A 23014-nucleotide genomic window follows, 5' to 3' on the forward strand; every position below is an offset into this window, starting at 1 on the left:
CTCAGCCTCTGTTCCTCTCTCACAACTGTTTAGTGTCTCAACTGTGATTCCCCTCCTTAGTGTCCTTAGTTAATTGCTGGCCAGGTCACAGATCAGGAATCAGTGTAGTAATATTTCCTGCCTCACGCCATTTATCTTTCTCACTAAGCGTACCGCATCACTGCGCTTCTGGATTATAATTTTCCCAATCATACAGGAGGGGCTATGTCATTAATTAGAAGCAGACAGGTTTAAATGACTAAAAGAAGAGTTGTGGGGGTTAAAACTATCAGCTCTGAGAACAAATCCTCCAAGAAGATCATTTTGCAGTTGAATACTGATGGATATTAGCTCAGATTTATCCAAGTCCAAAAATAGAGCTCCTTCCTAGTATGAAACACTATCCTGTCCCCTTTTTGTCCACACTCGATACCACTCAATGCAGTTTCAGGATTATCCTGACTTCTCCTTCACCAATAATTGCTCCTATAGGAAGCTTTAGTACTCCCTCTGTTATGTCTTCCATAACTCTCCATCCTTCTGTCACTAGTGAAGTCTCACACAGGCTTCATATCCATAAAAAAAAGAGAAAAAAAGATTCCGCTTGTATTGTCCTGTGGGGAGGAAAGATTTTAGTCATTGACTGAGCTCTTAGAGCTCTATTACAGGCATCATTGCTACCAGCCTATTCCTGAAAATTGCTTTAAGTATAAATCATCCCCAGCTAGTTAAAAGGAAAAACCAAAAGAGTGTGATTTTTTTTTTATCATAAAAAAAGAATGCTAGAGGGGATCATAGCAAGAGAGCAGCAGCTTAATGCTTCTGGTAGGGGTGACTGACCAATATGCATCAGACACAAGACCCCAGAGGGGGAGTTGTGTCTGCAGTATGTGTGGATTGGTCGCCCCCTGAAGAACTTCACGTCTACACCAGTTGCTTAAACGAGACGCTGGCCGTGGTAGATTAGCCATTTTCTCTTTCCTTGCCTAATTGATTGGCTTTCTAAATCATGCTCTGGGATTTGGCCTCTGATGAGCTTTATTTTTTTAGATGAGAAAAGCGTTAATTTTTTTTTTTTATTATTAGCTGTCTGACTGCTGCTTGGTCTTTTGGTTTTCTTTGCATATTCAGTCATTTTTTAGGCTTTCTCTCGATCCATTCATGTCATTTCAGTCATTTTCATTCTTATTCATTCTGGTCATGCTCTACCTTCCTCGCACCGCTATCCACGCATATCTGGCTTCTCCTCTCCTGGCTGAACAGATTTACACCATGAGGTGCAGAGAGAGGGGAGGGAGGGGGCACGTATTGGTGTGACACCGCACTAAAAGGGGAGGTGGCCGCAGTGCTTTCACCGTGCTGCAGTGCATCGCTTTCTCCTGCTGGGGTCTCCTCAACACTGGGGAGTGTGTTAGAGAGGAGAGGGAGATAAGGCAGAGATGACGGGGAGAGGTAGGATGAAAGGAGGGAGGGAGGTGAGAACAGCGTGAAGCCTTGTGGTTACATCCTTTGATGAGGTAGCTGGTGGGGGGGTTGAAAAAATGGCTGCGCACCAGAAGCACATATGTAATTTGTGCACAAACATACATTACACTCTTGCCTGCAAACCCTCCTTTCCCCCTGTGGTACATTTAGCATTCAGCTCAGCTGCAGATCTGTTTTACATTGCTGCACTTTTTCTCCTTCCTCACCTCTTCTATCTTAATCATTCCGCTGTGTCCATGCATCTTATTGGAGAACATTTCTAATCCACCCTCCAACACCTTCACAGCCATTCAGGTTCTGTCCTGAGCCAATGCTGGCTCCTTTTCTGTCTCTCTCCTCCCCCTTCTTCCCCCTCCCCTCTTTTATTTCCCCAACATTCTGCTTTCTCTTCTCCAGCTACCTTTTATCCCTATCTGTCCTTTCTATTCCTGTTCTTCCTGACACCTCTACCTCTCATCTTTCTCTCTGTGGTTGGTAAAGGTTTTCGCTTTTTCTGCCAACTGCTGCTTCTGTTCCGTATAGTCAGCACTCCAAATTCCTCTCTTTCCCTCTGTACCGTGTGCTCTCCTCCCCTCTCGCTGGTTACCACTGCTGGTACCTCACACTCGCGACGCATACAATAATCTTGTGCTCCCTCCCCCCTTTTGCTGCAGTGTTTCTGCTAATATGTATTAGCATCATTGCGGTGCACGAGCAACATGCTCTTTTCCTCCCCGAGCCCCAGTATCCTTCCGTCCACTGCAGAAATGATCACCTGTTCTTTAAGGTTTTTAGTGATCCAAGCTCATTTAGGCTTTTCAATTTGTTCTGTGTAGCCAGGTGAGCATTTATGTGCATGAGCCCCCCTCCCTCCCTCCCTCCCTCCCTCCCCTCCTTCTTGCTTTTTTCCCCTTGCGTTAGCTTGCAGTGGTGAGGCAGTAGTATCAGGGTGGCGCAGGACATGGTGGCCAAGGCAGGAAATGCTGCAGGAGAGAGAAAGTGGTGGTGTTGGAGAGATGATTGTTACTCATCCCTGCTCCTCTGCACCTTACTCTGCTTTGCCTGTTCTTTTCCTCTTTTCCCTTTTACCTCTCTGCCTTTCCCTCACCTCTATCCTCCTCCATTTTACTACCCCCACACCACACCAAACCACCCCCATCCCATCCACTTTATACTACTTTCCCCTTGTCCTATGGTGTTTTGTTTTCTCTTCGTTGCTGTAAGGGATTAAGATGCTTAGATAGACCTTTAAAGAGATACATGTATGTCCCTTGTATCAAACTGCCAACTGCAGCTGTTCTCCTGCAAAGCAGCAAGGAAGCATTTGATTTACATGCCGTGATACCACAAGTAATCAAGTCTTGTTAACAGCTACTTCCAGTCAAACTAGAAAGTCTAATACTTTAGTTAGTTCTTTGGTGGAAATAATGTAGCTGCACACTGTATAATTACCCCCCAGACCATCTCTAATTCAGAGCTGTTAAGTAAATTTATAAAATCAATATGCACGCCATGCACGACAGCGAGGGAACAAATAGACTTAACCGCAGTTACAGACTTGTGGCTGTCTATGTATAAAATATTCAGTAGTTAACCCATGAAAGCTATAAATGCAGTCATGAAGTGCAAATCAGAGAGCAGGGTTACAAAGTTAAAAGAAACAAACAAAAAGTTATGTAAGGGTTAAAACTTTAGGACAGAAGCTGCTTCTGAAAAGTTCAGCTTCCCAAAGAGAGAGTACTGTCCGTGGTGCTGAAATGTAATCCATCCCACAGCACAAGCGCTCCCTGCATAGGACAAAGCTGACTGTGGGTTATGATCTTTTTACACTCTCCCTGACTGACCCCTCTTCCAAATGTTCTGTACTCTAAGTTGTTGATATTTGGCAAGTAATTTCTTTTGTTCTAAATTTGTTTGTGTTGAACAAAGTATGGTACTTTTGGATGAAGATGCAGTGCAACTAAAACTCGGATTGCAGGTTTTTTTTTTTTCTGTCGAGCACGCAGATGTAGTGGTCCTGCAGCAAAACATTGCGGAGACTTGAAATAGCTGAAGAAAAGGAAGTTTAAGGAATTTAACACTTCAATATTCAACTTATCTGATATATGCACCTAAGTTGTATTAATGTAATTTTTTGTTTGCACACATTGCGCTTTGATTGTTACCCCATGCAGTACCCTTGGTGTTAGTATAGCTTACCTGTGTATTGCCAAATCTTTTTCATCCACATGATCTCAAAAAATTGGGGAGAAAAGGATCATTTTCACCAAAAAAAGTCAAAAATAAAACTTGGAAAAAACCCCAAAAATAACTTGAAACTTTGGAGACAAACTTTTCCCAGAACAAAAGTTGTTTCTTCAGATAAAATGTGCAGTAAAATGATCAAAAGAACAAAGTTTGACTGCGGTACTTTACATGACAAATAAAGACTGAGAGGAAAGAGTTGACCCAAAGTGAAGGAAGCTTACTTTGGGAAGAATGAGAGAAGCAAAATCAGGGCAAAATGGAGGAAGAGAGTGAATTGAAGTATGATGAATAGTATGAGGGGAAGGAAAAGTGGGGACAGAGAGAGAAGATGTGGAGAGAAAGATGGAGGTGGACACTGAAGAGGAATAAGACTATTGGGAGAGAAAGAAGAGGTGAAGCCTTGATTCTCCTTCTTCAGTGAAATGTGACTCCTGTATGCGGAATATGAGAGCAAGCAAGGAAGAGAAAGCGAGGTAGTGGGAGGGAGGTAGAGGGGGCAGTGAGAGCTCACAGGAGAGGAGGGGGGAGGAGGAGGAGAGTGCTGCATTTCTTTGAATAGAGAGAAAAAGGTTAACAACATAAATACGGTGCGTGTATGGGCTTTTTTTGATGGGAACGCGTGTCTTTTCTGAAGCATTGTGCGCCCCTTCGGATGGCAACGCAGCCCAGAGGCAAACAATCTGACCTCGCTGGGAGAACAGAGAGCAAATAACTCTGGCTTTTTACTGCAGCAGAATTCATTCGCTTTTATAGTGCACTCTCCTTTTTGATGCTCTTCCTCCTCCCCCATGCACACTCTCCTCTTCCCCTTCCTTCCATTACTAGACAAGAGAGAACATTACAGGAACTGCTCACTGTAACTGCCCCCAGTGAGTGTGCTGTCTTTTTTCCTCCCTTTTCTCATTTTTTTCTCCCCATCTTAAGGTCTCTAACTAAGCCTTTCTCAATTATTCTCTCCTTTTCAATCCGTTCATAATAAAGAAATCAGACTTATTGCCTCCTACCCCCTCCCTCTTTAAGCCTTCACACACACAGACGGTGCATGGGAAAAGTGGCAGAGGGAGAACTGACATAATTGTGCATCGCATGAATTTCAGTGCGGTCGGAGGGGGCTGCAGCAGTGTGTGTAGAGCGCGCATAGGCTGATTGAGGAGATCTAACATTAGTACGGACACCACACTCTCAGGAGGCAATTAACACACACACACACACACACACACATGCTTATGTACACATACATACGCTGCTCTGCACCAATACGTCAGAGAGGTATTCTCAGTGAAGATAAAAACAGGGGCTGGATCCCCTCTTTCCCTCTCCTCTCCCCATGGGTTTTATATGTGTGCATGTGTGTGTGTGGGCGGGGGGGGGGGGGGGGGGGCTAATTAGGGAGAGGATTTGAATGAACATTAACTTGAGGCATTAACTACACTTAGAATTCTGATATTCCTGAATGAGAGTCTGTCTTGACAGTTGGAGGAAACGCTCAGTGGAGGGAGTAAGGGATGGTAACAGCTCCGGGACTCCAATCACATCATCTCAAATCTTTTCATGACTGAGGTGTCAACAATCAGCCCATGCGGATGCTGACTCATGAATGTACTCAAAGCCACCTGTTTTCCCACATTGCACTGGCATGTGTTTTTTCTCTCTCTCCGGGATGCTGTTTAAAACTACTTTGCTCCCCATCATTTTCATCCCAGCTCCACCTGTCACTCTCTGCACCTTCACAAGGTCGTTTAGTGTCCTTTCATCAGCTGATTTTCAAGTGAATATTTGCACATACAGCTGATAAAGGCTTGCGAATCTTAATTTGTATTGCAATGTTGATAATCCACATCTATTTCTCCCTTCTGCTAAAATTTCTGCCCCTTTTCTCTCCCCGCAGACTCCTCAGACTCCTCCCTCCTCCTCCCTTCGGTTTCTCTCATCCTTTCCCTCCCCCCTGGTCCTCTATGCTCAGTTCGGTGTGTGTATCCTCTTTCAAAGGGCGCAAGGGTGGGAACAAGTCGTCCAACAAAGCATGTTACAGCGCAGACATGACTTGTCCGTCGGAAAGCGAGAAAATCGTGATAAACTGCGGGGGGGTGCGGCATGAGACCTACCGGAGCACCCTAAAAACGTTGCCCGGTACCCGCTTATCGTGGCTCACCGAACCAGACGCGTTCAGCAACTTCGACTACGACCCCAAATTAGACGAGTTCTTCTTCGACCGCCACCCGTCAGTGTTCTCCTTCATCCTTAACTATTACCGCACCGGGAAGTTGCACTGTCCCAACGATGTGTGCGGTCCCCTGTTCGAAGAGGAGCTGGCCTTCTGGGGCATCGATGAGACGGACGTGGAAGCGTGTTGCTGGATGAATTACCGGCAGCATCGGGATGCGGAGGAGGCGCTGGACAGCTTTGAGAATCCAGAGCCAGACGCGCCGGACGACGACCCGGCGCTGGGCGGTGCGGATGGGGACTTGAAAAGACTGTGTATGCAGGAGGACGCAAGGAGAACAGGATTTTGGAAAATCTGGCAACCCAGAATATGGGCTCTGTTTGAAGACCCGTACTCCTCCAAATATGCCCGGGTGAGTTACTCATGTCTCTCTAGGGACCAACTTGTGTCTATACTGTTGCATATTCAGTCTCATGCTGTTTCAGACCCCTGCTTGCCTCATGATAAGTTTTTAAAAACTTAGTTTTTAAATGTATCATTAACGTGGACTAAATTGAGTAAAAAAAAAACAACCCTTATTAATTACAGATCACTACTGCTGGTATGTAATCTCTGACAGTAATATGTGTATTAAATGGCGGTAGCCTGTACTGATGAACTGACATTGAATTATTAATGTTGATAGCTTTGGAAAAATGGAAAAGGTATGCCAGCCATATAGCTGTAGACTGGTAGCCCACAACAAGTTGATGTAAGAAACAATGTAGTCAAACATATCACCTCAGTGCCTTTCATATTATGCATATTACTTTTAAGAGATCTAGATTCACAATTAATCCGTTTTTCTTTTGTGAAATTACCATTTCCATCGTCTTATTCTCTTTTTTGAGCAGGTTTAACACATACCTCCCTCTGAACGCAGCATCCGCTGCGCCTCCTGCATCCAAACGCCTTCATTAGGTGATACTTGTCCATTTACGATGCACATCAGTGCACCATATATGGTGGCAGTTATTTATTTAATGCATCAGAGTGGAGGCTTTGAGGCTTTGTTGAGGTGCACGTCTTTCCACACATTTGTCCTTGTTGATGGTACACTCTGTCTTTCTTCTTTTTTTTGTCAGTCTCTTCTTTCCCAGTTGAATGCCTCGTGCCTTTTATGCACAAGCTTTTCTTCCGTTGTGCATAACTTGCTTCTCTGTTCTGAAAACCTTTATTGATCTCATGTGAGTTTTTAATGATTTACCCCATAACATCAGCTTTTTAGTGGCATTTGATCATACAGGTGTTACAGGACCCCTGACTGTGTTTTTGATCTGTGGTGGGCTTGCACCCCCCCTCCACACACACACACACACACACACACACACACACACACACACACACACACACACACACACACACACACACACACACACACCATCCTGTTGCAGAGGAATCCAGCTGGTTGATCATCGCTGCTTTCATTTTCTTTCTGACTTTGTGTGTCCAGAGTCATAGCCAGATCATCCTTCTCCTGCATCCTGCTTTTAGTACCATTCGTACTGTCCTGAGATTGTCTGAGGAACAACGGGTGCTGTGGCTTCAGGTTATATGCAGTACCAGACAGTCAACAGACACCTGCAGTGGCGAGGCATTGAATCCATCATACTGAAGATTGTTAAATGTGAACAGAACAAAAAGTTCTAAACCACCGCACAGTCAGCAAATCATGTTGCATCTACAGTCACAGACAAACAAGAGTGACTGCACACAAAGGCTCCTACCTTCTTTTCTCAAATACACACACACACACACACACATATTCACACCTCTTCAGGTTCACCTAGACCTACCTGGATTCATTTCCCTCTATAAGGAAAAGGAAAAGTGATGAGCTGTGACAGACATATAGTCTGGGCTAGGCCACCTGATCTTCCTGTTTGGATAAGGGATTGGGCAGGGAGGGCTTCTTTAACTGTCACTCACATCCCAGTTGTATTGATTTTTCACAACTCCAACTATCTCTAACCCTTCTTCGTGTCACAAAACAGCCTTCAGTTTTTTAATTGATGGGTCTAACGGAGAAAGCTTAATTGTTTGGATTTTCATCAAGGAAAAAAGATGTTTCAAATAAATTCTAACAGTGTCTTCATTGTCGCTATACCCTGAGTGAAAGCTGCATAGCTGCTAGAATGCTCTGTATTATGCAATATACAGTTAATACTCCACATCTACTCATGCATCATAGAAAAAATACCATGAATTCTGTGTGAAAAAATGGTGTTTGTGACACCAATTGGGGTTATGGAGAGTGCAGAGCAGGTAGTAGGTGGAATTCATTTGAGAGGCTGTTCAGTACCAGCTCAATTTGTGGGTGAGCGTAACCCCATTTTACTGTGTGGGACTACTATGCCAGTGTCATACGTCAAACAGCGATGTGACCCAGATCACTTTTTTCTTTTTTCACCATTGCTCTAAAAGTATCTCACCCAATGAGGCGGAACCTTTTGTTTTTTTTGGTTCTGGGAAATGCAAATTGGATGTGAAGAGAAAAGACCATATAATTGAGAAAGAGGAGGAAATAGAAAAAGGGAGATGCTGTTCTGAAAAGACATTGAAGCAGACGAGGAAGAGGAAGAGGGAGATGAGAGGAAATATAAAGGAGATGGGGGAGAGACATCAGTCAAATTATTTAAAAAGGGGTTTGTTTGCATGGCTGTGATGTAACGCAGCAGCAATCAATGATTTGATCAGGGCATTCGACTCTCACACAGGGTCTTTTTTTTTCTTCATTTCACCTTCACTGCTCGTGACTCTGAGAGGCTTGCTCGTGGATTTTACCGTAGTATCGCACACATGTATAAAGACACACATGCTGGTGTCTGTGCTTGCTTTTCTGCTGCAGTAGACACGGGAGAGAGGAGGGGGAGCGCTGGAGGAGGAGAATAGAGGCAGACGGGGGCGAGAGCGGGAGGGAAATGGAGAAGGACAGAGAAATGGAGGGAAAAGGGACTTAAGAGGAGCCTGAGAGGGATATGAATTTGGGGGAAACGGATGGAGGTAGAAGAGAAGTATTGAGACAAACAGTGAGGGGGTGACAACATCAGAAAGAAAGACGTTACATGATGGGGGTGGGGACTCTTGTCTTTGCATCTTCGATTATCTGTGAAGGCTTGAGCCGTCCAATACCCCAGCCCTCCTGCCTGCCTATTGATTGTTATTTTATTGACTATCTTCTCTTTTTGTCTATTTTAAAGCCATCCTCTCCGTCTCCATCACCTTTTAAAACATGAGACAGCTTACAGGTGCTTGGGCTCATTCTGCACTCTCGGACAGTAACACAACTGTGGACCAATTGACAAAATTTATGGGCGTATTTGTTTCTCTTTGATGAGGTGTTATACAATACGATTTGCATCTGATTTCCTCATCGATCCAGGCCCGGTTGACATAGATCTTGCAGTAGAGCAAAGACCACATGCAGATCTTGATCGTGGCTCATTCATCTCCTTTGTCTTCGTAATTTATCAGCTAACTGTTTTACACTCAAATCTGCTTGAGCAACAGTGACTCAATCACTGAAGATTCACTTACATTAATGAATTGTGCTTAATGCATTTTCAGTGTCTTTTCATTTACTATTAGTTCAAATGATGGATGTCCTGTTGCCGTTCCACAGCTTTAGCTCTGTTTTGGTAACTTCCTGTTTTGCACCAGAAGAACACGGCCGTCTTTGTCAGCCATCTCCTGACAAAGCCCCATTTACAGCTCAACATGGTCAAGATGCCCCTTTGCCCCTTCCAAAATCGGACATTGTGTGCTTGCATCCAATTAATTTCTGGGGAGGAGTACTGTTAGAACCCACCTCTCCCCGAAGGTCATGTCTTGCTGTTCATTTGTTTGCTGTTCTTTTCCACTGTGTTCAGCTCAAGAGCCCAGAATGCTGTCATAAACACAAATGCAACCTGCCAGTTTGCCGAATGGCCGCAGAACAGGTCATCTCTGGGTAGAAAATGAAAGCTCTCGACAGAGAGTAGGCAACAGATGTTGATGATAGGTGTTAGAATATAGTTCTTTTTTTTCTCTTCTGTTTAGTCCTTGTGACTAAAATTCCGGGCGTGTAAAGACAAAGACAGAGTTTTAACACTCCAACTTTTTTTTTTACAGTAGTTGAGAAGTATTTTAAAAGGTCTCCTATTGATTTTCAACAAAGCACGCTGCCCTCTATTGATTTTAACAGAGCAAAAACAGCATCCAGGCCCGGTTGACATAGATCTTGCAGTAGAGCAAAGACCACATGCAGATCTTGATCGTGGCTCATTCATCTCCTTTGTCTTCGTAATTTATCAGCTAACTGTTTTACACTCAAATCTGCTTGAGCAACAGTGTCTCAATCACTGAAGATTCACTTACATTAATGAATTGTGCTTAATGCATTTTCAGTGTCTTTTCATTTACTATTAGTTCGAATGATGGATGTCCTGTTGCCGTTCCACAGCTTTAGCTCTGTTTTGGTAACTTCCTGTTTTGCACCAGAAGAACACGGCCGTCTTTGTCAGCTATCTCCTGACAAAGCCCCATTTACACCTCAACATGGTCAAGATGCCCCTTTGCCCCTTCCAAAATCGGACATTGTGTGCTTGCATCCAATTAATTTCTGGGGAGGAGCACTGTTAGAACCCACCTCTCCCCGAAGGTCATGTCTTGCTGTTCATTTGTTTGCTGTTCTTTTCCACTGTGTTCAGCTCAAGAGCCCACAATGCTGTCATAAACACAAATGCAACCTGCCAGTTTGCCGAATGGCCGCAGAACAGGTCATCTCCGGGTAGAAAATGAAAGCTCTCCACAGAGAGTAGGCAACAGATGTTGATGGGTATGCAACCGGCATTCCGACATCCCGTCACTCAGACATGACGCCACTGCGACATCCCGCCATACCGACACTTTGATACCACCATTCCGACACTTTGATACCACCATTCCGACACTTGTTGGGAGCTGTCAGGGTCGGACTGGGAAAAAAAATCGGCCCTGGCAATTTTCCACGGGACCAGCCCCCCAGTATTAATTACTATCTCCAATCTAATTAAATAAAAATAAAAAACGAGCACAGACCGCTCAGTCAATGGCATGTACCCATAGAAAAAATACACACACATCACACAACCTGACTATCGACTGCTAACAACCATGATCAGTAACCTACACAAACCCAGACGCATAATGGCTCGGCGGCCAGCAATCGGATAAACCAATGAAGTGAATCAATCCTGTGAAAGAATGAAAACAAGTGAATGAAACCTGCACTCACCCATTATGAAGTTAACTCTGCCAGCCCCTCCATAATCTTGCCCCTGCTCAGCCAACTCCTTGACGTCGGGTATGGTTGGTAACGTTACGGCGGCTAGCATTAGCAACGAGGCTGCTAGGCTTGCTAAATCGGTAAGCATTAGGCTACTGAAGAAAGCTAGTCTTTTTAGCTACGTTATATTATCATCTTTCTTCTCGGCTATAACCTTTGTTTACGGCCACTGGCCCTAACCTGACGCCCTAGCTGTCAAATCACCGGAAGTTTTCACCGGAAGTACTCGCGCACACACAAAAGCTCTCTCCAGACATATCTTTCTTTCATTCCGCCCAGATGAAATTTAATGCCGCCCAGATGAAATTTAATGCCACCCAGATGAAATTTAATGCCACTCTTCGAAAATCGGTGAAATTTAAGACATTTTATCTGCCGTTGAACCTAAGTGTCCATTATCCTGATAAAGATCTAGCCTACCAGCTGTTGTGAGGCTTCACTTTGACAGCATTCTCAGTGGTTTAAGGTAAAATAAATTGAGGCAATTGTCACAAAACAAATAGCATCCGTTTTACACTGCCAAATGAAATATTGGCTACACAACGAGCCCCTCGTCAGCCCTCATCATCAGTAAATTTCTGAGTGGGTGTGATCAGTCTTGCTTGACTTGCGTGTTGGAATGTCTCTCTCTCGGGCATTTGTAGCTGGTGCAGCCCTATTATTGCATGGCGAGTTGTCCACGCGTGTGGTGCTGAAATCGCGTGTCGGAATGGTGGTATGTTGAAAAGAAAAAATCATACCGCCATTCCGACAAAAGAAAAAATTAAATTCGGAATGACGGGACGTTTCATTTCTTAAAAAAATGTCACCATTCCGACAATTGAACGTCAATGTTGGAATGTCGGAATGGCAGCATGTAACCATGTTGATGATAGGTGTTAGAATATAGTTCTTTTTTTTCTCTTCTGTTTAGTCCTTGTGACTAAAATTCCGGGCGTGTAAAGACAAAGACAGAGTTTTAACACTCCAACTTTTTTTTTTACAGTAGTTGAGAAGTATTTTAAAATGTCTCCTATTGATTTTAAACAAAGCACGCTGCCTTCTATTGATTTTAACAGAGTAAAAACAGCATTTCCACTTTGTATCAAATCACTTCAAATTCAGCTTATTGTTGTCTTGTGAGATCATTTTGCATCAGTTTTGTTTTACCCTACAGTCACAGAGACCACTACAGTATCATGGTAACTGTGGTACCAACCAGTTGTAGAAATTCCAGAGTCCACTCTGTCTTAAAACTCTTAGAATTACAGCTGGCTCGCTCATAATCTGAAATCAGTCTATCTCATTCGAAAGCCACAAGAAGAAACTATTCCACTCACTGGAAGAACATATCTTTACAAGGCTCTACTGAGAAATCAAAAATTTTGAGTGCATAGCATTGAAATTTTACTTCCAGCAATGCATCCACTTTGTTTTCATTCAAATACCGAACCCTCTCAAAGGCCTATTTCCCACTTCCATTCTTGTACCTGCCCCTATGGGCTGCCTCTGAAAATAGCAATGAAAGGAAAAGGAGGCCTTAATTTCATTCTCCGGTGGCAAATCTGTTTCTCCATTACTGGTGAGAGGATGATATGTAGTGCTTGTATGATCATTCAGCTCCTAGACAGTACTTTCAAAACAAACCCATCTTGCTAGAGAAAAAAAAAAAAAAAAAAGTATTCCTCAATGCTCACCGAGTCCATTCAGATTAATTGTTTTCTTAAAGCATCGCAGGTGTAGCAGTTTGCTGACTTGGCTTTCCTGTGCCTACAGTTGGTAAATATTGCATTGTGTTTCAATTTTTCCCTGACAAGGTTTTGTACCTCAGGCCTTCTCATGTTGTATTTGTATCCTCGGAAGTCTCTGTCCCGCTATTTGTTGCCTTGTAACTTGAGCCCTGTGTGTTGGCGATACTTCACTGGATAGATGCACAATGTCTCACAACAAGGGCACATGCAGGATCTTTGTGTTGAAGAAGCAAGAAGCGCTTAAAAGGGATTTTGAAAGCCAAGGTTTATTCTGGACATCTCAGTAGCATACAATAACATTCTACTTAAGTCTTCATGTAAATGGTTTTATTATCCTTTTCTATGGTTAAAGGATGTTCTAAATCCTGATTATTTTTTATGCAGCTTTACAGATTTGTTTGTTATGGGATAACTTTACAATAACAAAATACTTTGCAAGAATATGTCAGTCTTCTGGATGCTTTATATTCTAATTTTGTTGCACCTTTCAAATCTGTAGAGAATCAAGAGAAAATAGATTTGAACTCTTGTCTTGCAGAGAAATAGATGAGATAACTGAAAACAATCTGTGCCAGTACAGTAAATATGGCACTGTTTTAGCTTAGCATAAAAAAGGGAAACTGAGAGAAATCTATACTGCCTCTGTCCTGTGGCACAAAAATCTCCTTGCAACTGTTGAGGCTTATAAAGTAGAACATTGTGCTTTGTTTTTGTGGAAAGTTTCATCTTAGTCAGAACCAGTGACTGTACAGTGTCTCCACTAGTTGCCTGGCAACTGCTCCAGGCCAAGAACTATTCTCTGGCACTTAACCCTCTGTAAAACTTAGACTTGTTTTCTATCCACTTTTGTTTTTAACATATTGAATACCTTAAACCTAATTAAAGATCTTTCTAAGTGCTGGTATGTAGATTTTTCAATTTCACCTGTGAAAAGAGGCATAATTGAAGTCTCCTTCTCTAAATAACTGTAGGCTGCAGGCTGTAGCTTGACACTATTCCCTGAAACTATACCAAACTATATGAATCTAATTTCAGGCAAAAGCTGGGTTGTTATGTTGCAAAGCAAACTCCCTCACTGAACTCCCTTTCCGTTTCTTCTCTTTATGTCCAGCCATCTTCCTCCTTTCACCCCAGCCTCAGCCTACTTAGCCATGCTGGTTAAGTGCTGAATCAGCACACTACAACTCTACAGACAGTCAATTAGTTGGGCCTTGTGATAAACCCTGGACATTTTGCTCTTATGCTCTGGAATTAAAATGATTAAAGACATTGATGTAGTGGAGAGCTAACACAGTGCCAGAGACAATTATAGTGGTAGGAGTCTGAATTCTCTAAATGGGGCGAGTCTTGTCAAATCACGTGAGGGAGCAGTGTGTTGTGTACTATAATCACATAAACTGGCACATGCATAAGCACATAAACAAGTGTACTCTGACAGAGTATAATTGCTTTGATTGCACGCTGGATTTAAAGTCGTTTCACAGAGTCAAGATACATAAGATTCATAAGCAATCTCCAGGACGTGCTATAATCACAGAATGAATTTAAATAAACCCATTTACGCAGTTCACCTAAAACGTACGACTTCCATTTGACCCCTTCAAACACCTGGTAGAACATAACTCATTCTGCATACGCTCACCTTTACACATTGGCCCATACTCTGTAAGTGTAGCTGCCCATAAACCATTTGGCTGAGAGTACACACTTACACCACATAGATAAATCACTTCCTTCGACTCAACTCTTCTGTGTCTGCAGATCACGCTCACACATGGGAACAGCATGTGAACACGAGGGGTAAAGATTCGGAAAGGTATTTATGTCGCTGCATGTTGTCATTTGGACATTTCAACATGTAGAAAACTTAGGTTTGTTTAGATTTTTTTTCTAATGTAAAATATGAATTACTGGTGTCCTGGTGACAAGTACTGGTTTCCAATAAGAAATGGGTAGAATTTTAAAATCCATAAATTTCCACTTCAGTCGCACTTACACAACCCAAAATTTAGTATTTATTCTTAGCGATATTAGTGATAAGGCTTTTACTGAGGTGTTTGTTCATATATCATGCACAGGCCGAATAACAACTTTCAAAGTTATAAAGCAAAAAAAAAAAGAGAAATATATAATCGTTTGCGTAAAAACCCCAAAAAGGCCCAATCCCAGTTCAATCCCTCAGCTGTACCACTTGGCCTTAGTCAATTTTTCAAACTTACAGTAGAGTAGGCGTTCCTTTTCTCTTGGGATTTAACGAGTAATGGCCCATTTAGCCACCCAACTGGCCTTCTAGATGATCACTACTCACTGATCTTCTAAAGAAAAGGGGACTTTTAATTGGGCCTAATATGTCAATATACAGAGAATGTACAAATAATTTCAACCTGGTTCCCACTTAGGTAGACAGTGCTTAATCAAAACAACATTTCAGGAAACTAAAATTCCAAAAGAATGATTGTCTTAATGCAAGATGATGTCATCAAATTGCTCACATCCATGACAGTTATTTGAGTACCTCAGCCAATTGAATACCAAAAAAATTCTCAGAACTCAAGGACTTAATCGGCTTTTTTTTGTTGTTTATTTCCATGCCCCTGATCAAGAATTGGGGATCATATTCCCATTTGAGACCAATTTTGACATATTAAATAAAAGAATGAAGTAACTCAGTAAAAACTGATGCAAAATACCCGTATGCATCTCCGATCTTAATGTGTTCAAGGGGTAACTGATTTTTCAGACATCTTTTGGTCAGAACAGGTCGCATAAGTGTCAGAGCCAATCTGTTTACCTTTACTATTATGAACACACTGTCTTTGTGCCTGGCTGCCGTGCCATTATGTGGCACTTAAACAGTCAAACTGCATCCCTGCTCATTCCCTTGGAAAATGACATTGTGGGGCGTTACTGGGACGATTCCTGTGTGACCATCTGCTTCCTGATTGTCCCTCCTGTCCAAGTCGCAGCAGAGTAGAGGTGTGCGTGTTATATGCGTGTATTAACAAATGAACACTTTCAATAGAAATCTGATCTAGAGAAGTGTGTTACAAAAAAAAAAATCCTAAGAGCAGCCTGTCCTTTGCCAGTGTTTAATGGCGTTTCATTTTTTTTTTTATGATGTAGCAGCGAGGTAGATTGCGGACAATAATTAAAACTTGCAGGGACAAAGACAGAGGAAGAAAGGACAGGGTGATTTAGAAAACAAGGAGGAGGCATAAGGACAGTCTGTCAGCATTGCTAACAGAACAGAAACTTGCTTCATGTGTCTTGGACAGAACAGGCGGGACAGGAAAAATGCACATGTAAGCTGCAGTGATCGGATCCAAATACAATAGTGACAAGAAGGAACAGACATGTGTACCATTCATTCAACTGCAAACAGGGTGTGTTTGTTTTTAGAAATGTTTGACAGGACTGCAGTGGGAATGAAAAAGAAGCCACCTGAGTGCTGCAGAGCATATACCACCCTGTGACGTGTCAAAAAGAGAGCAGCATGCGTGTCTGTGTGTGTGGAAAAGCTTACAATTCATCTGTATCATGTCAAAGAGTTGAGTCATTCGGGGAATCTCTGAAACAGAAGTCTGTGCAGTGATTGAAATTTTACCAGGATCTCTTCCAAGAGCACTGACCTCAGAGAGGAAGTCTTTCTAGCACTCTGAAAATAAAATATACGCCAGGATTACCCTGAGCTGAAGCTAATTATATCGCACAACCTCACTTCAACTCCCATTATTCCTCCTCCTTCATTTCCTAGAATTTTAGGGGATTGATAATACTGGTGCATGCGGTCATGTGTTTACACCTATGCAACACATGCCCTCTCCTCTCAGTCCCATATGTACTTCCACCAGTCCCGCTCTTTTTCACATCTCACCTCTCCTGCCCTTCAAATTCCACAGTGTACTGCGTTGGGTACTGGGTGACCCCTGTTAGAGTCTCCCGCTCCTCTGTTTAATATGCCTGTCCAGGGTCTGACAGGACAGGCAGTTAAAACGTGTCACTCACACAAGTTGATTTCATTACCTGAAACATGGCTCCAGGGTTATGAGGAATAAATATCTCCCCTGCTACTGTGTTCTGTCCATCACCAGTCTGTTATGATTTGCAGTCATGGACTAGCTTGCACTAACAATCTCAATGTCTGCTCAACATTTTTCATGCTGGCACAGTCAATTCATGGACTAATTTTTAGTTAACAAAACAAATTGCCAATTTAGTGTTGAAATTTGTTCTGAATTATCTTTTGACTGGTTCTAAGCCAAGAGTTCTCAAAATTAGAGCCTCCCTGGGGGCTCTGAACAGTTTCAGGTGATGCTCAGGTAGATTATTTTATCAGTTATTAAAAGAAGAAACATGGAAATATTCTATATTATATTCTATTCTTCTTTTCATGAGTCAGAGACTGCTTCATCCCTTAGTACATATCTTTTTTTCTTATGTATTTGCTGTAGTCTAAATTCATTCAAAATAATAATATCTGGCTGAGTTGGCTCACTTTTAGAGTGTCTCTGGGCTCAAATAACATTGTTGTGATCTCATAGACACCCAGGAATTCAGCAGACTGAAGCAGTAAGTCTTTAAAATGCTCTATCTGAAGGGGACAACACATATAACTGTAATTAACATTAGAAGACAAATATCACAGGCCATGCGAGCATGACCTGAACTCACATAAAAGCCTTGCGTTGGGGTTTTATTGAAGTAGTTTATAATTCAAAACACAGTTACAACACAGAAAGAAATGAAAGGCTCCATATTTAGTTGTTCTTGATTGTTTTTTTTTTTTTCAAGAGTTTTTTTTTTTTTCCCAAATATCATGTTTCCAAAACTTCAGCGACGATTTTAGCACAATGAAAGCTATTCTAGTAACCTTCCCAAGGTTATATCCAAACACATTATGTAGTATCTTTGGAAGTCTCTGAGTGATGGCCACAGTCATTAACTTAAGATAATAGATTAATCACCCAATCCTGGTCTACAACCACTACTCTGGTTGCCCTTCGGGAGTACGTTCTGTATTTCACATCATTTAAACTCTCATTTTTTATGCCTCATTCATGTGCTGATTTCAGATCATTATTCAAAGTCTCCTTATCATTGCTGACTCTTCAGCAGCGGTTGGCTATTTGCTTCACCCTCTGATAGAGACTCCACATAGTCCTTCTTGCCAGTTGCTGTTCGTCATTCTGATGCCGATCAAGCATCGTCGGCACGTGGAACAAAAGCCCCATTAATGAGAAGCAAAATCTCTTATGTGTATTTATGTGTTGTATCTGACAAAATCTGCTCGTTCATCAAACAATCAGCAGCAGCACCGAATGATCACAATTTGGCTCATGCCCTTCTGTATTCAGTCCTTTATGTCAGCTGTAGGAGCAGCATTTGGCTTAGTCTTGTCCTTGGTGCCTGAAAGCAGAGGCTAACGCAGTGGTTGTCATGGTGACAGAGAGCCAGGCAGGGCTGTGGTAATACTGTAATGATAAAGCTCTTCTGGATGGTGCCGCAGTAAACACAGCGCCACTAGGGTCCCGTTAAGGAAGAGCGCAGCGCACCGCCATGCATGCAAAAACCCCTGCAGGGCTAATATCAGCTCAGACAATCTCTCCTTGGCTATATTGCTTACATTCATGCTCTACCAACACCTCCTCATGTCTTCTTCTCCGTCTCTTTATGGCTGTCTCGCTCTTTGATGCCCTGCTGCTCCGCCTCTTATTTTGAGGGAGATTCACATCGTGTTGTTCTCTTCTCTGCTCATCTCTTCACCTTCTATCCCTCCATTCCTTCACTCTCACCTCTTCATTCATCTATTGCTACACAATAAACTCCCATCATCATCTTCCCTCTCACTCGTCATCTCCACCTTTCGCTCTTTTTAAATTTATGCTGATGATCTTTCCCATTTAAGTTCAGAGTGTGGGGGGGGGGCTCCATTGCACCTTGAAGGTCACTGAGCTGTAGGTGTCACACATGTTAGCTCTACTGTAGGGAACGGAGCACGTTATGCTTCCCATCACTGTTACAGAGAGCCTCTGAATTGAATATTCAGAGCATTAACCAGAATGTTAAGCCACACACACTTCACGTTGCACCGAGGAGACGGATGGGGGAAGAGAACAGACACAAAGTGCCGGAGGAGATAAATAAGCGTAAAGTGACAGATTGCTACTCCTCTTTTTATTATCTTCCTCCACTTCTTTCTTTCTCTCCGTCTTCTCCGCTCATCCCTCTCTATCACTTCAATACAGTGCTCATACAGCTGCCACTTGTTATCTGTGATCAGTACACACACCTCCTCTGCCCATAGGCTGTTTGTCTCTCTCACATTGTAAGTCATGTCCACACGCACATACACTTGTGACAGACACACCAACAGATGTACACATGTTCAGGATACACAAAGACTCATCCACAATTGCGCACTACATGCAGATCTGATGAATCACTTTAAGTACTTCTATCTAATACTCAGGCAGTAGAAGTTCTCCTTTGTCCCTCGTTCCAGACAAAATTCATGTGTTGCTTTATATTTAAAAAAGGCTGGCTGCTGTATGGATGTGATACCAAAATAAGGTTTAATTCCACAATGTAGTCTGTTCCTCTCTTAAAAATAGATTTATCTAATCACAGAAACCATTAACTTTGTATTTAACCACACTGGCTATTTGCTCTTGCCAAGTCATAGTTAGATAGAGTTCAACGGGTTGAAGCAGCACCATGACTTCCAGATGTCACCAAATCAGGTCTAAACATATTTCACAGTTTCCTTTACACGTGTGTATGGGACAGGAGACTGTTGTATTAAAATACATTCTTACTTTAAAAAAAATATATATATATGACTCTTAAGATAACAAAAAAAAAGTCCTTTACAAAGAAGGTTCCAGGTTCGACTCCCGGCTGGGGCCTTTCTGTGTGGAGTTTGTATGTTCTCCCCGTGTATGCGTGGCTTCTCTCCGGGTACTCCGGCTTCCTCCCACCATCCAAAAACATGCATGTTAGGTTCATTGGTGACTCTAAAATTGTCCTTAGGAGTGAGTGTGAGTGTGTATGGTTGTTTGTCTCGTTTGTCTCTATGTGGCCCTGTGATGGACTGGCGGCCTGTCCAGGGTGTACCCCGCCTCTCGCCCATTGACCGCTGGGATATGCTCCAGCCCCCCCGCGACCCGACCGACGGATTCAGCGGTATAGAAAATGGATGGAAGTCCTTTACAAGAGTGTCCTGACCAAGAGAGGCACCTGCGCAGGACAACACACATATACATGAAATAATTACATGAAGGCATCACATGAAACGAACAACAAAGCTATCAAAACTATAAACACTACATACTTAATGAAAAAGCATCAGACTATTTACTTGTCAACTCATCACAAAAGTAATCATAAATGGTTAGCATTGATCATTCATAACATTTACAGAAGTGGAAATACTTCAGATTGGTACCCATGTAAAGCAAACAGTAGTCTGGACATGATGCAAAAGATACACTGTGGAAGTGGAAGTGTTTTGTTTGCAACATGATGAAAATAGCAGACTCATTGTTACCCCGAGTGTTTTTTCTTTGATTTTTAAACTCCTTCTTACATAGCGGTTTCACCTTAATGGCACAAAAAATTATAAAAAAAAAGATAAAAGGTAGCTGCCACTGCTTCCTTGGGTGTTTCACAGACCAAACAAAAGTGGATCAACACCGCAACAGTGTGTGCTATCGCAAAACAGTTCAATATTGTAGATACAATTGAGTGAAACAGCATAACTGGTTAAAGTAGTGTGCTTCACAGTCATAGCTTTCCCTTATGCACATAGACAATTTCGGCTCTGTGGCTACCTGTATTGCTAGCTCAGTGGCAGATCAACTTTAAAGTCCCAATTCTGCCTCTTTACTTTTGCACATAACACCGATTTGCATTGAAGATGCACGAGTCCTGCCTCGAAAGAGGGCTTTTGATAAGTCTCTTTGGAAATCAACAAGAAAGTGAAAAGCAATTTACATAAAAGCAGAAAATGTAACAAGAAGCACCCACTATCAGCATGCAAACTCACACAGTCACCAGACTGTTATCAGCACCATTTAATCCTGGGCAGTATCAAATATTACCAACATGTTGTACTAAGCAGCTGGCCAAAACCCATGTAGTGTCCTCTCTGACCCATTCAGACTTTTGTCGACATACAGTAACGCCTGGTAAAATAGAGAAACATTTCAGGGTTGTTGTGCCTGTGTAAAAATGCAATTGGAATGCCTTCAGAAGTCAAGCTCTCTTGACCTAACTATGATATTTTATATTTTGATTTAAGGTTTTCAGATCTAAATACAGGTGTTTATGTTTGAAACAAATTGAAACCAACATTGTGAAGAAAAATCTCCAAATCAGCAGATGCTTTCCAAAAGCATTACAAATCTTTTGTGCTGCTATCATTTTGCCCCAGCTGTCAACAGAAAGGTCAGAAAAACTGAATTGTGGGTGTTTGTAAATTCATATTTTTAAATCAAATCAAAATCAAATCAAATTTATTTGTATAGCACATTTCATGTACAAAACAATTCAAAGTGCTTTACATAAAATAAAAGCATTGCAGCAGGGAGTCGAAGAAGCATTAAAAATACATAAAAGAATATAAAGAGAAACAAATAAAATAATTTAAATTAATTTAAAAACAAGCAACAGTCCAGATAAATTCAAAGATATCGTGCAGATTTCATGCATAGACACATGAGAAAAGAAATGTTTTTAACCTGGATTTAAAAATGTCTACATTTGGTGAAAGTTTAATCTCCACTGGCAGTTTGTTCCACTTGTTGGCAGCATAACAGCTAAATGCTGCTTCTCCGTGTTTAGTCTGGACTCTGGACTGGACCAGCTGACCTGAGTCCTTGGATCTAAGAGCTCTGCTAGGTTTATATTCTCTGAACATATCACAGATGTATTTTGGGCCTAAACGGTTCTGGGATTTGTAAATCATCAGCAGGCTTTTAAAATCTATTCTGTGGTAAAACAAGACCCTTATGTTTTCTAATTGAACACAAAAAATTGGAAATACTGTTTTATTTAATTTATTTGATAAATTAATAAATAATAAATCACATATTTGACAAATTTGATTTATTAATCAATTATATTTTGTTGACTTACCATAAAAGACTGTCACCGTATGATGTAGACCATGAACAGTATTTATGTGATCCATCTTCAAAAAAAAATATTATTTGATCCCCTATCACCAACAGACTAACATTGCTTATAGGGTTAAGCTCTGAGGTCAGTCATCAGATGAGTTTGTATGACACTGGGGTTCACTTAATGCAGCTTTGATTCAGATTAATTCATTTGAACTACTTTTACAGGAACCTTGAGCCTTAAGATGAAGTGATTTTTCGGCACTAACATGCTGGATAAAGACACACAGAGCTCTTTTGTCCCTCTAGTTGACAAAAGTTCCTCTGTGGCTTGGGCCTGTCATTTACTGTTAACCTTCAGTCTGTTGATGCGTCTGCTTCTTTTTCTATGCCTGCTTGTTTTCATCCCTGTTATACTTTATGTTCCCTTTTCAAAACAGTCACATCATATTGAGATCATCAGAATGAGGAGCTATCTTGCCAAGTTTCGCTGAGCAAATCATTTATTAGCTTATTTCCCTAAAGGTTGCTATTAATACAAACTCTTTTGTCATTTGGTCTTCTTACATGTGATATATTTCTTCTGGATTGCGCTAACTTTTTCTTTTCTTATTACCTCATCTTTTCGTATTTTTTTCGCATGAATTGTCTGGTCTCCCTCCCGCCTGTCCGCCCCCTGCTGTTTCTCCACCTGTGTAACCTACATAGAACATGCAATATCACTGCAGTTTTAACCCTATTTTCTCTTTGCATTCTCTTGGGTATATTAGTTTGTACATGTGTTATTGACAACCCTCTACAGCTTGAAAAAATAAAATAATGAATATCACTTAATAAATATCTCCTCACCATTCAAACCCGTTATACTACTTCCAACTTTCTTCTTGAGGAAGAAGCAGCGACAATAGCAACTTAAAGAATTAGGAGCATAACACGACAGGGTAAAAATCTCCTCATTGCCCTGATT

The 23014-nt window shown here is 41.8% G+C and overlaps 1 protein-coding gene across 4 annotated transcripts in view; it reads left to right on the forward strand.

Annotated features, from left to right (window-relative positions):
• Nucleotides 1-23014, forward strand: part of LOC142374443 (voltage-gated potassium channel KCNC1-like) — a 54155-nt gene that overhangs the window by 2136 nt on the left and 29005 nt on the right. For all 4 annotated transcript variants that reach the window (XM_075458147.1, XM_075458146.1, XM_075458148.1 and 1 more), the window contains exon 2: nucleotides 5579-6266. In XM_075458147.1, coding sequence (XP_075314262.1) covers nucleotides 5646-6266 — 621 coding nt within the window. In that variant the 5' untranslated portion in view covers nucleotides 5579-5645. The remainder of the gene's footprint in view (nucleotides 1-5578; nucleotides 6267-23014) is intronic.

Source organism: Odontesthes bonariensis, chromosome 23 (assembly GCF_027942865.1).
Source record: "Odontesthes bonariensis isolate fOdoBon6 chromosome 23, fOdoBon6.hap1, whole genome shotgun sequence".
Lineage (NCBI taxonomy): Eukaryota > Metazoa > Chordata > Actinopteri > Atheriniformes > Atherinopsidae > Odontesthes > Odontesthes bonariensis.